The 14,057-nt window shown below is 42.2% G+C and overlaps 1 protein-coding gene across 2 annotated transcripts; it reads right to left on the minus strand.

Annotated features, from left to right (window-relative positions):
* Positions 1-1,530: 1,530 nt before the first annotated feature.
* On the minus strand, positions 1,531-8,119 carry LOC125524820. 2 transcript variants are annotated; one of them, XM_048689851.1, is made up of 16 exons: positions 7,783-8,119; positions 7,605-7,658; positions 7,253-7,486; positions 6,332-6,430; positions 6,194-6,249; positions 5,795-5,903; positions 5,101-5,271; positions 4,741-4,956; positions 4,289-4,495; positions 3,971-4,192; positions 3,763-3,882; positions 3,389-3,673; positions 3,219-3,317; positions 2,719-3,134; positions 2,584-2,636; positions 1,531-1,811 (listed from the first exon to the last, which is right to left on the minus strand). In XM_048689851.1, exons 1-15 carry the CDS (start codon positions 7,852-7,854, stop codon positions 2,603-2,605), a joined length of 2,394 nt encoding a protein of 797 aa, XP_048545808.1. In that variant the 5' UTR covers positions 7,855-8,119; the 3' UTR covers positions 1,531-1,811; positions 2,584-2,602. The 2 variants fall into 2 exon arrangements, with proteins under 2 accessions (XP_048545808.1, XP_048545807.1); XM_048689850.1 differs by having other exon boundaries at positions 5,795-5,906; positions 7,783-8,118.
* Between the last annotated feature and the right edge of the window lie 5,938 nt (positions 8,120-14,057).

The following is a 14,057-nucleotide window of genomic DNA, read 5'->3' on the forward strand; positions in this document are numbered from 1 at the left end:
TTGCTCCGTCCTCTTGAATAAACCATTTGCCATCCATGGTTGGATCAGCATGTCTCCATGTCCCAATCCTTGGGGGACAATGAACAAAAGGCAAACGTTTGCTTCATTTCAGATGACAAGTGTCTATAGCTCAGTTTCAGTATCGATGATCTCAGCCGCAGGCACTATCCCCAATATTGCTTTGTTATGGCCTCCCATTCATGCACTTGTTGTTTAGAGCGCATCAAGCCACCAATCATCTTGATAACAAGAGGCGGCCCCTGCATTTATTGACAATACCTCTATGAGTGCTACCAACTCTGTTGGCTCCTTTACACCATTACTAAATGCTTTTCTGAAAAACAATTGACGTGAATCATCTTCACTCAGACATGTTAGCTCACGGGGTTTAGGGGTGATCATTACAAAGGCCACTTGTGGGCTTCAACATGTGACCACTAGTACGTATAGCATTTCCTTTTTCATCAATAGAATACAAGAGAGGTTTCAGACCATCCTCCCACATTCTCTTGTCTTCATTCTAATCGCCATTGAGAACAAGGAGAAACCTTCTTTGTCAAATAACTTGGTGAAGTTGCCTTCGCAACAGCCATGGTGTTGGGAATATCGCGAAAAAAAATGGATGGCCAATTCAATGACGCATTTCACAAGGTCATTGGCTTCAAAGTTTTCTGACACAGTACACATGGTCAATAAAAAAAGTTGACTGTCATATGTGCCAAGCATTTACTATAAAACAGCACGGGCATGACCACAAAGAGAGTGATGAAATAAATAACACAAGGGGAAAGTGCTCTTGTGAGCTCGAGCTCACACATGCTTTTTAAAAAAAATCCAAGAAGCTACTGAAGAAATTTGAAAAAAAAATGTATGGCAAAAAACATTGATGTGTTTTTTACACGCTTGCAAATTTTTGTGATGGGATGAAATTCATTGATGTCTAGGCAAAAAAAAATCGCTGCTTCAAACTGCTTCAAAAATAGTTTTCTTTTCTCAGACCAGACGAATGTCATTCCATCGTGAAAATTTGCACACTTGACTGTAGCAAAAGGGTGCATGTGAACTCAAACCCAAACTACATGTCCACACAAGAGCCGATACTTGCTTCTACGGACTAAGAGCGGGCAGGCGTACGTATGTACACGAGGGAAGAGACGGTGGCATGACATGGCGTCCCAAAACAAAAGAGCAGCAGCCTAATGAGTAATGCGAAGCGACAGGTCCATGTATTCTGCAGCTATTACTACATGTTTGCACGGTAGGGATTGGGTGAGGGGCGGGAAATGCCAAAGTGTGGATTAGGAGCTGCTTGCTTTGTGCGAAAGCACAGCTGCACAGGCTCAGTCATCCGGAGTGACGACTACTTGGCTTGCAGGAAGGGCAAGTCAGCAAGCACAGTCCATGCAACCCTCCGCTGTACCTCGGCGCGGTCAATTGAGCAATCTGTCGCAATTCTCACTAACAAGCGAACATTTATAATGGATGCTAGTTTTGTATGGGGACATCATAATAGAAGAGCTAGTACTCATCTTCGGCACGTAACCACGGACATTCGACGCAATCAATTCAAGTGTGCACCACATACACGGTTGCAAAACTTCCTCAGTATTTTTCTGATTCTGGGCTAGGATTTCAGGACAACTTGCCAAAATAAGGTAAAGAGCAATGCAGGCAGGCACTGTTATAAAGCAATGGTGCACAGCTAAATTTTGAATAATGAATTCAGCAGCATCTTCAGCCATTTGAAACCAAAACGCAACCAACTTGGACATGATTTGCCACTTCACCGCCCATTAAACCAATCGAACAACCTACAGTCAGAAAAATTGAGTATGTCAGCTCCATGCTGAGCTCCAAACAGAAAGCAATTGCACATTCGCTACTCCCTCCGTTCCAAAGTATGTACACGACAAGTAATTTGGAACGGAGGTAGTAGTATTTTAGCACCAGACAAGATATATCTCTAGACAATGTCAGCAAAGCTAAATCATTAACTATCTCGCAAAGGTGACTAAAGATAAAATGCTACTCCATCCGTTCATCAATATAAGATGTTTTGGATATTCCAATATCGACTGTATACGGACTGAAATGGGTGAACACACTAAAACATGTTATGCATTCAATTCACAAAAATGTTAGAACATCTTATATTTGTGAACTGAGGGAGTAGCTAACAACACATGTATGTACTTTAATCACGACATTATTATAATTTTTTCAACAACTGGACAATTCCACATATTATCTGATTTATACACTAGGTAATCAAAAGGCATTGCTTCCATTTCGTGCTGTCCTTCTAGTAAATGGACAGTGTTTGCTGTTTTCCTGCCTGCTCTTGGTTGGTGCAAGACATGAAGATGCAAAGTTCCAATTATTTTGGGTATCTACTACATTCTGGGGATGGAAATTTCTCAAATAAAGTAAATCTAGAAACGCTAAATCTTTTAGATTAAAACTAACAAGATTAGAATGCTAAAATAGACCGAGGTAGTATTAACAGTAACAACCATGAACGGTTTCAAAAGGGTCTAGGTGATCACCGAGAAACACTTTTTACATCAGAACATATGATCGTACCTCAAGACAAGCTACCAACTTATCTTCTTGAACTGAATTCGGTCCCAGCAGATCTGAAATACAGGAGTAATTTGCAGCAGATGAGCAATAGTATATATATCTGAGCTTTAACATCAAATCTGGAATAGACCATACCTGCCCTGTTGCTTTCCTCCATAACCATGTCTGGCACTTGGGATTTTTTCATGTGTTGTAGGGGGACCAACTCGTTCATGTCTTCCCCCATTGGCAGCAGCTGTGTGCCTCGATGACTGCCCAGCTCGAACTTCATCAGAAAAGCCATTCGCTTGGTGTTGATTGCCAAATTTAGCTGTATTAGAGCCATTTCCTGATGGCATTGAATTTGAAGATCTGGAATCAACAACAGGTCCTCTCTTTTGACGAGTGGTGTGTGCCACAGGAGTAACAGCAACTGAAGGCAGCAACGATGAGTAAGAAGCAGATGATGCAGCCGCAGCAGCAGCAGCAATTTTAGCAGCAGCTGTTGTAGCTGAAATGATCTGTTGTGCTCCTTCACGAAGGTGAATGAAATCTCCCTCAATCACAAAAAGCTGCAGATGCAAATTGGTTTATCAATAATAGAATATTAATACACTGACAAAATGTTTGACGAAAGTAATGCAGGGAAAATAAACCTCATTGTGACTAGCCACAAAATCATCTAGCTTCCCATAACTTTTCTTATAGTCATGCCAATGAAGAGGGGCCAACATTTTCCCAAGCCTATTTGGCAGCTGCAAAGAATGCGCAAGAATCAGAAAATGTTCCACTAAACAAAAGCAAAATCACAAAAGTGGCCACTCACAGTTGAACTTATCCTGATTCGGTTATCAGATCCAGCAGGGACTGCACGAACAATGCAGGCTAGCAGACATCTTTCATCTAGAAGGACAGGCTCCTTTGGTAACAGTGAACCCACACCACCACCTGCGGATGTAAGTGTGTCGGACTGATTCACAACATTAGACTTTAACTCTGGCGCCATATTGTTCATGTGGATCTGGGTTGTTGACCCAGCAGAATCTGAAGCTTGATTCTGCTTCCTAGGTACATGCTCCACAGGCTGCTTGCCAGATGCAACTTTCTCGCCCTGGTTGTACATACAGTGTGAGTGATATAAGAGGCTTACACATCAATCGAATTTTATTAAGCAAACAATAGTAAATGCTAGATAGAAACCTTTGATTCCGATCTTTCTTCTTGGCGTTCAAACTTTCCAGTAGAGCTGGCATTCGAAGATGAATCATGGGCTTTTTGCTCTTCATTGTAAAAATGTTCAGTAACATTGGATTCCATGACCTGTAAACATTTCTTTTTACTTCAGCAAGAATTGAATTAAGAGGAAAAGATTAAAGGAACACAAACAAAAACAAGTAAACAGACTAACCTTTGGTTCTTGAGTTGATTCAGCAACCACACTCGTGGAACGTTGTTCTTGCTCGCCATGAGCTGTAAGATTCTCTGGATGGGTCACCTGACTCTGCCCAGACGACAGCTCAACATTGTTGCTAGCAGCTGGTTGCAATGCAGCTGGCTGTAATGCATTCTGATCTGATTGTGATGGGTGATAGTTTGTGGCATCAGGTGTTTGTGAGGCAGCTTGTGCTTCCTACATGAAAGGAATCATTTCAAAATTAGAAAGCAGTGTCACTGTCAGTAAAACAATGATAGAATAAACAAAGTGCTTGTGAGTATAATAAATTACCTGTTGATTAGGCCAGTGCATGGTGGGTTGGATTGTAGGCTGAAAAGTACCAAATTGAGGAACACCAGAGTTGGGTGAGGCTAAAGATTGAGGAATGCCTTGAGGATGCAGCATATATGAATGCATCCCAGCCATCTGCCCAGGAGGAACAAAACCACTTAGTCCCAATAGTGATGGAACAACAGGTACAGCATGGGCATTATTTCCCTGAAAAAAAAAATCAAAGCATGCTTAGGAATTATTCATAAGCAAAAAAATAGAACAATCAACAAAACCAATATGACAGTCTAAATAAAAATACTAGGGGGAACAGGAAAGAGTAAGAAACACCGACACACAAGGTAGTCACGGTACACTAAATAAAGTAACGCAGCAAATGTTGAACAATATTTCGTATCATTGGTGACACACTGACAACTCTACTGAAGTTGCTCAAAATGAGTATATAATACCTTAAAGGAGTCATTTGTGGACTGATTTCCATCTGCTAATGCACTACCATTTGCAGCCATGTTGCTTCCCTTGCTTTGAACATATGACGCTTCAGCTGAACCCTCCTGAGCAGCTTGCGAAACATCTTCTTGTTCTCCAGTACGGTCTCTTAACTCAATAAGTTCTAGCTGGAGTCGTTGTATTGTATGCAGAAAACCTTGCTGCATTTCAACATACTGGGGACGAACAAGAGAGTCAAGTAAAGAGAAGGCTAATATTGCAGAATGAACAACTGAACCATGAAATACCACAAAAAGAAATTCATAGTAGCGCAAATGAGACATGAGTAACATAAAGAAGGCATCTACTGAACAACTGACCTGTTGCTGGAAAGTGGCCCAACATTGACCAAACTGATCAGTACGCTCACGCAACTCAGCTTGTAGTGACTGAGACTGCAAGATATCCATTTCTTGAACTCGTGTAATCCAAGCATGAGCATCCCTCAACTGTTCATCTTTATAAAGAATGTTGTCTTGAGCAACCCTATGCTGGAAAAAATAAGATGTTCATTCGTGAACGCCTGGACATTAAAATGCCTGAACGCTAACGCTGGTAAAGAAATGTCCCCACAAACAAATAGCATATTTCATTGCTCAGGTATGAATATAACAAACTAACACAACCAAAATAATGCCCAGGAGCCGCTCAACACAAGATAATTTTTATTTCTGTACCAAGAATAGGATATGGGGAAACCCTGCAATTATAAACGATGAAATATTGGAAACGGGGGTAACATCCAGCGCATTCTATTATGATTTACTGCCATGCATACATTTTAAGAGACAAGCATGTTAATTATTACAGGATTATATTCATTTTATGACACTGCCATGTGAATATTTTGAAGTGGACTTGAAACAGTTATTAATGGAGATCAAGCAAACTATGATATTGTAATCCATACACAATCAGTAAAAATGTTTTTGGTTTTAATTCAATGGAAGCTTAGTACATAGTGCATGGATCATCGAAAATACAAATGAAAACCAAAAGGGTAGAGAAGAATACCTGTTCCTCTAATGCAAGATACTGGCTTTCCTTTTCTCGCAGATGTTCTTGCAGATCATGAATTTGTTTAAGATGTTGGGCTCTTTCAGCTTCAGAATTATCACGCTCCCTTCTGCACAAAATAATAAACCATCAGGCATACACTTTTTGGGTTATAAATTGAAAAAAGGCAGCAAATTAAAGTATGTGGTGGTTTATTTTTAGTCAAAAAGGATGAGATCTGGTGATGTAGCTTGACACAACAGCAGACCGTAGAGGAATTGTATAATTCTGATGCATGATCATTGATCTATTACTCTGGATTGATGCTAGGAAGTTTCAAGGTGTGCAACTTCACAAATGTATTTCCATCTTGAGATATTGTTCCATGCATAAACATCTACAAGGTACCAATGATACCTGAAACTTGCGATTTCCTTGGTCTGTTCTCTAAGAAGATCCTGATTAGCCCATACCTGCCGAAAAGAACAAGGCAGCGATAAATAACATAAGCACTCAGTGTTAATACTGCAGAATGTAACAGTTAAGACCACCAACCGTTTGATGGTCAATCTTCAAAGCATCCAATTCCCTATGTGTATCATCCAATTTCATTTCCAGCTCAAGAATGTACTTCTCACGTTCATGTAGTTGTTCCTGTTCAATCTGGACATTAATTTTGTTTCACACGGCAAGGGCAACACAGGGTCTGCATCAATTATATCATAAGGTCTGAAACAACTCAAGGTAACACCCAAGAAAAGGTGTGGTTGAAATCAAACTAGAAGGCTAGATAAGCTAATCTGAAGCTACCTTGCATGAGTTGCATCCTACTGCCTTCGAATCAAAAAGGAGGGCTCACATGCTTCTTGAAATTTAATTTTGACCACTAATCAAACCAATAATGCGTAGATAATTTAGGTTGAAAATTATATCATTGGAAAATTCTTTCGGATACAGAAGCAATGGTATAAATTTTGTGACATGTAACCTACATTTTATATTGGTTAAATTCATGGTCACAGTCAAATCAAAGCATGTGCGCCCTCTTTTTGAAGTCAGGGGGAGTGCCTATATAGCAGTAATGAACCTACATATGTACATCACGTAACTATCTTAAGAGCATTAAGCCATTAACCACCATTCAATTTTCCTCATCAGCAGAAAACCACACAAAAAATGTGAAAAATACAAATACAAGAAATGAGTCCTACAGAGCTACACCAGCTCTGTCAACATAAACAGAACTAGGCTCTTGGAGAAAACCAAAATGACAGTGAGCTACAGCGCAACCACCTTTGGTGGTAGCTGTCCTGTCTGCCAATCATGGCTCTCAAAATAATCAGTAGCATGTACTACTTCCCAAGCAACCACTAAACAGTATATATCATGCCGTCTGCAATTAACAAAGTCAGAAGTTCGTGTTGCAGCCTAGTGAGTAGGGAAACACCCAGCATATAAAAGGGAAAGAGACACAACCTTGAGCTTTTCAGCTGCTACTAGATGCTCCTTGGTAGCCTCCCCGAATCGGCGCTGCACCTCAATGATCTGTGGGTGGGCGATGGCCTGTGCACGCAGGTCGATCTCCACCTGCTGCAGCTCCTCCCGCTGTCGCACGATGCTCTGCAGGCGCTGCTGCAGGATGTCCTCGCTGAGCCCACCGGTCCCATCAATGGTGATCGAGCAGAAGTCATCCAGCCCTCCCGACTCATCCTGCACCAATAACCCAATCCGCAGCCGGTTCAAACCACGCCAAAATCAACCAGCGCCAAGTGCAAAAGCACACGTGCATTGCTGGGAGGGGGAAGATATCGCGCGCGCGCCCACACACCTGGTAGATGGCCCTGCCCTCGGACTGCGCCATCTTCACGCGCTCCGCAGCATCCTAAAGAAAAACAGAAGAAGACGGAGACGCGGCGTGAGTAAGGGCAGCATAGACAGACGGACGGCGATGAGGGGAAAGAAAGGGTTTTTGCCGCGCGGGTGGACCGACGCGGCGCGGGGACGACCTCGGCGCCATTGGTGCGGAGCGGGGCGTCGGGGACGGCGCGCCACTCCTTGCGCGCCGCCGCGGCCTCCATTTCGCGTCGCGGTCGGGGTGAGGACCGGCTCCCACCGCGCCGGATCGGGATCTGGCGGCGGGGCTAGGGTTTAGTCCCCGCGGCGCGGTCCGCCGTGAGGAATCCCGAACGAACGAAGCGCGGCTGGAGGCCGATGAAGGGGAGGGGGAGGAGGCCTGCGGGGCTAGGGTTTACGCGAGCTTGCGGATGAGGCGATCGGAAATTCTCGGGGGGGATTTGTGCGGGGCGTGCGATTTGGGGCTTGGGGGAGGGGAGAGGAGGCGGCGGAATGGAAAGCACGGGGAGTGGAGACACCGAGAGGAAGAGCGTGTCTTTGTGCTTCGTACCAGTAATCTGGTGGTGGGGTCATTCTGTCAGGGATTCAGGGTCACGACCGCGGCCCGTGACATATTTGTGCCATGTTGCATGATTGCCTCTTGCCTCTTGTAAGAAATGTTTATTATTATTATTTTTGCATGGTAATACGTGCCTCTTGCCTACTATAATAAAAATGTTTATTATTATTATTTTTGCATGGTAATACAAGTCACTTAAACACCGACCTGAAAAACTGAAAAAAAATAGTAGTTAGTCTTTGCACAAAGGAACATTAGCCAAGAAAGAAAATTACAATTATGATCGAAGAATCCTCTAAGGCGCGCTGGATTCAAACACTAGCCAAGAAAGACACCTAGGACTACACCTGCAGATGCAGAGGGACGGGCGACAACAGGTGTTGGCACTATAGTCTATCCAGCCAAAGTCCAAGGCGTGCTGGTCTCAAACACGGCAAATGGGTCGAAGGCGTCAAGGCCCAAGTGAGCAAAGAAACTACCAGTATGGTTTCTGACCCAACTTGGGCAACGGTCATTTCCTTTAAATAGCTATCTGTAGGTGAGGTAGAGGTTGAAAGGAACTGGACGGCGGCTTCGGATGATGTTGTACTATCTCTTGTAGTTGTGTGGATTGGTGGGCGGAGCTACAGAAAACTCAATTCCCCATTCGATTTGGAGATGAATCCTAGCACAATTTTGTAGATCGAGCGAGTGCCTTACAGTTGGTATCAAATTCGGTGGTCCTGGAGCCTCCCGATCACAACTACAACACACGGTGGCGGCATCGACGTCAAGAGATGGCCATGGACAAGTTATCAGATGAGGGGTGCGGGGTCTATGAGCTCCTCCGCGCTGATTTTGCGTCCGGTCTGATTCAGCAACTCAAGGATCAAGGTGTGACTCTCCTTGGGGCTATGTGAAAGGTGATTGAAGCCAACACCGAGCTCTGAATGGTTTGATTTTGGCAAGGGTTGATGGTGTTTGTGAGGGGATGAACATGGAGCTCGAGCAAGTGCATGCGGAGCAGGTGAAGGACTCTACGCCAAGGATGGAACGGTCGTCCATAGTGTGCTCGAATGGTTGAAGGCATTGGCAAAGTTGCTTTTGGTGGTGGCGGAGTTGAGTCGGATTTCAGAGGAAAAGGTCAGTCGTATGTTCCCCTTTGTTTCGTGGTGTGCGTTAATTGCAAGTATCTGCTTGATGCTTATTCCTTTAGAGTTCATTATGATTTGCCTCGGTTTGATGGTTCTAACCCTCGTTTGTGGTAATCTCTTTGTGAGGGTCAGTTCAAGTTATGGGGAACTCCGTCTCATCAATTGATTTCATTGGCAACAGCGTAATTCGAGGGTGCGGCTTCGCGTTGGCTTTGAACCGATGCAGCATGGGCAGCCACATGACACTTGGACTGAATTTTGTTGTAGTTTGCATAGTCGCTTTGGCCGAAATCAACATCAAACACTGCTCAAGCAATTGTTCCTAATTTCTCAAACTAGCATGGTGGTCAATTTGTGTTGATAGATTTGTTGATTTGTATGACTAGTGATCCGCATATGAGGACACTTGATATGTCTCCACGTATCTATATTTTTTTATTATTCCATGGTATTATACTATCAATATTGTATGCTTCATATGCAATTTTATATCATTTTTAAGAGTTAACCTATTAACCTAGTGCCAAGTGTCCGTTTTTGTTTTCCCCTATTTTATTGTTTCGCGGAAAAACAATACCAAAGGAAGTGCAAACACGATGATACTTTACGAGGAATTCTTCTGGACCACAAGGGACCCTAAAAGCTTCGGGAGGAGACCACACGCCTCACGATAAAGGCACAAGATCACACGGCGCGCCCCCTGCGGGGCGTCTGAGCTTGTGGCCCCCTCACAACTCCATTTGACCTAATTCCAGGCCCGTGAATTCCCTAAAATCTAGAAACCAATAGAGCAAGACCCGAAAGAATTATTCTGCCGCCGCAAGCCTATGTTCTTCCGTGATCCCATATGGAGGCCTCTGTCGGTACTCTGCCGGAGAGGGAATCGATCATGGAGGGCCTCTGCATCAACCTTGTTGCACCTCTCAAGAATAATAGGTACGAGAACTCTAACTCAGAACTACTATGATGCTCAACCACTGTCTAAGTTTTGGTTCTTGGTTTCATCTCGGTGGATTTTAAACTCAAATCACTTAGAGAGGGGATGCTCAATCAATCTTCGCAGAAATCTTAAGCAGAGCAGTCAATGGACAACGTTGGAGCGGGGTGGCTATTTATAGCCGCAGCCTTCCCTGATGGGAAATGACCAAAATGGACATGTACGTCAACCCGAACGACAGAGTCCAACGATCAGAAATTGAGCACAATGGTAACATTCCTTGTGGAGCAAGAAATGCTAACTCCTCGTTCCGAAAGATATCTCATGCAGCACTGAAGAACTATGTCTTCTGCTGACAGGCAATCATTCAAAACATAAAGAGATTTCTCTCATACTTGCATAGGTTTGGACTAAGCATCACGTCGGATCTAAGCTTCGAGAACCTATACCCCTCTTAATAGTACGGAGGTCCTAAGACTCAAGAAGGAGAAGAAGAATAACAAACTAAATTCTACGGCTTTGCTTCGCCTTCGATCTTCTGAGACACTTTCCTTCGGATGAACTTCGAACCAATTGCTTCACATTAGCAATGGATTTTAAGGGCTCAACTTCTTTGCATCAATCTTCTCACCAGAACGGCCTCGAGAGATATGACACGACATCTCTGTATCTCAAATATCCTTCAGTGAAGTTCCTCGAACTTGACACCAAAGTTGGCATTCTTCTTCGGTTCTGCATGGACTATTTCTCTTTGCGTGCATTAGGAAACACATCAGTCCATGCCTATTTCTATCAACAATCGCCAAAACACAGGGGGCAAGAATTGCACCAACAATCTCCCCCTTTTTGGATGATTGTTGACAAAAAAGAATACATCGAAAGATAGATGAAGTGAAATGAAATAGGCTATGAATGAACCAAGAGATACGAGGTTAATAATATGAAGATAAACATGCTCCCCTCTAAATGTAAGCATTCTATTGAAAATGTCCCATTTGAGGTTAATGCTAGAGAGATGATCTGGAGAGAAGCAATGTGAATCTTCGTGTGAGGAGCATTGCTGTTGTGTAGTATTTGTATTGATGAACAATGTTGTCGTCTTGTCTGAGATGTTTTCCTGTGACACACAATCTTGAAAAATATTTGTTAAAGATTAAGAGTACTTTGAAATGATTTGTCATAGAAATAAGTCATGAAGATTTACTCAGAATAGAATTGTATCCACACGAAGCATAGAAAGTCTCTGCAGATTAGATATGCAAGATATATCACAGCAAGGGATGTTTTATCTCGAAGTGAATGAGCTTCGTATGAAGTTTTCCTTCAAATAAACAACAAAGAAAATGTAGCTGACGAAGGAAAAATTATCGCATCGGAATGGCTGAATTGAAATAAAGTTCGAGAATCGAATAGATTCAGTCGTAAGACATGTTTCTACAATGTTAGACAAAGAATATCAAAAGCCAGGAAAGGAAATAACGCAGAATGAGACAATGGATGTCTCTTTTTAGGGAGATAAGCTTGTCAATCGCTCTCAAAGTATTATTACTTCACCTGCAACATCAGTGAATAAGTATCGAAGTTGATTATTGCACAGAAAGTAAATTTCAGTAGCACCTGCATCCAAATAATACAAAAGCAAATAACATTGCAGGGGTTATTAACGGTACATGACGACGAGGTTTACCAACGCCATATGCAGAGTTTTAAACTTTCATAGCCAGAAGCAAATAGTTCAACAAAGGAAACCAAATTGTTTGAGGAAAGCAAGTGACGAATGCTGCAAATATCCCTCTCATCTATCCTCTCGATATTCTTCTCGCCCTTTTGTCAATAAGTGTAAAAAAGGAAAGAGAATGCATATGAGGAACTACTCATACAAAGAACCCTCAAAGCTCGAGCTGTTTGGAGAAACAGTAGGAGGAAAAGTTGTAGCTGAGGCAGGAGCAAGGCTTGTAGCATGGGCTTCAGGAGCAACTTTAGGAGTGGAGCGAGGAGAATCAAGTTTGAAGATCACAGTGCCAGCAATATCTTCAATCACATCGCCTGGTTCCACAAAGAGGAGGTCAATTGAGCCAAACTGCCGAGGAAGCATTGGGGTTTGCCTTCGAATGTGGGGAACTTCAAACAGATTCAGATAGTCATATTACTTTTCAATTCCCTTCGCAAAGAGTTGCTTGCGATCATAATGCTTGTGCAGAAGAGTCCAAGTGCACTTATGAGTTATTTCTCATGGATCAAAGCTTCACAAGTGTAATTGTGAAGCAAATTGATTTCAGCCATCATTTCCAGCTTTACTTTGGGATCGAGCCTGATTTGGCTCTCCAGGGCCTGCTGGGTCCGGAGACAGATCTCATAAATAGATGGATTTTCATCCCGAGGGATTTCCATAGTGGCCTTAGTGACTTTGGGAGCAACCGCATGAGTAGAAGCACTTCATCAATTAGAGTTTCTCCTTTCCCAATATCCTTCACGATTCGAAGAGTGTCACGAACCGGAGGCATGAAAACTTTCGGGACATGTGGGTAGAAAACCTTCTTTTCTGTAACCTGTTTGATGGTGATTGCTCGTATTGGCATTGGTAATTCCCCGAAGAGCAGAGGATGATGCATCACAGCAAAGGTAAGTATTTCCCTTAGCTATGAAGCCAAGGTTATCAATCTAGTAGGAGAACCAAGCAACACTATGCAAACAACACCTGCACACAAACAACAAATACTTGCAACCCAACATATAAGAGGGGTTGTCAATCCCTCAACGATATTGAGAAGATTAAATTGTATGAGATTAGATAATTAGATTTAACTAAAACACAAAATAAAAAAAGTTCAACAAGGTATTTTTAGATTTAATATGATAGAAAATAGACTCGGGGCCCATAGTTTTCACTAGATCTCGCAACCAACTCATGGCTCGGGCACGTCTAGCCTACCCCAACTTTTTTGGGACTAAAGGCTTTGTTGTTGTTATATAGATTGCAATCCGTCTTGTCCTATAATAGTTGATAGATCGTTTTTACAAACTATAGGTGTCGTGATTGATATGAAAGAAGGGAATATTAAATCTCAGTTTCCATTGAGAAAGGGTAAGGAACACTTCCCTAGAACTAGAATTAAGCCATCATATGAGTCAATCATGAGGGCAACCTATGGAGCAAAAACTAAAGATGGCAATACTTGAATCTATGCATTATGCCTAGCTAGGGGCATAAAACAATAGCGCTTGTTGGATTGCAATCTATATCAAGAACAATCAAATCTATGGGCATATAATTCCTATTTGCACATATAAAAACATGATTAATTCTTACCAAAGGCTTTTTAATAGTAGAATGCGCCAAGTGCAAATTAAGAGAACATTCTTTTGTATTGGTAAAACCTAGCACATCTTATAGAGATTTCGGAATTGTGGAAACACTAGCACCCAAATCACATAAAGCATTGCACTCATAGTTTTTTATGTTGACTTTAATAGTGGGTTCCCATTCATCATATAATTTTCTTGGAAGTGAAATCTCTATTTCTAGCTTTTCTTCAAAAACTTTTAGCATCGCTTCTACAATATGTTTATTAAAAGCTTTATTTTGTTCATATGCATTAGGTGAATTTAGCATGGATTGCAACAAAGAAATGCATTCAATAAAAGAAGAACTATCATAGTTAAAATCTTTGTAATCTAAAAGAGTGGGCACATCACTAGTTAAAGTTTTTACCTCTCCAAACCCACTTTTATCAATTTTTTCAACAAGATTTTCACCCTCCGAATTATGAGGACACCTTCTAACTAAAGTTGACTCTT

This window comes from Triticum urartu, chromosome 7 (genome assembly GCF_003073215.2).
Source record: "Triticum urartu cultivar G1812 chromosome 7, Tu2.1, whole genome shotgun sequence".
Taxonomy (NCBI): Eukaryota; Viridiplantae; Streptophyta; class Magnoliopsida; order Poales; family Poaceae; genus Triticum; species Triticum urartu.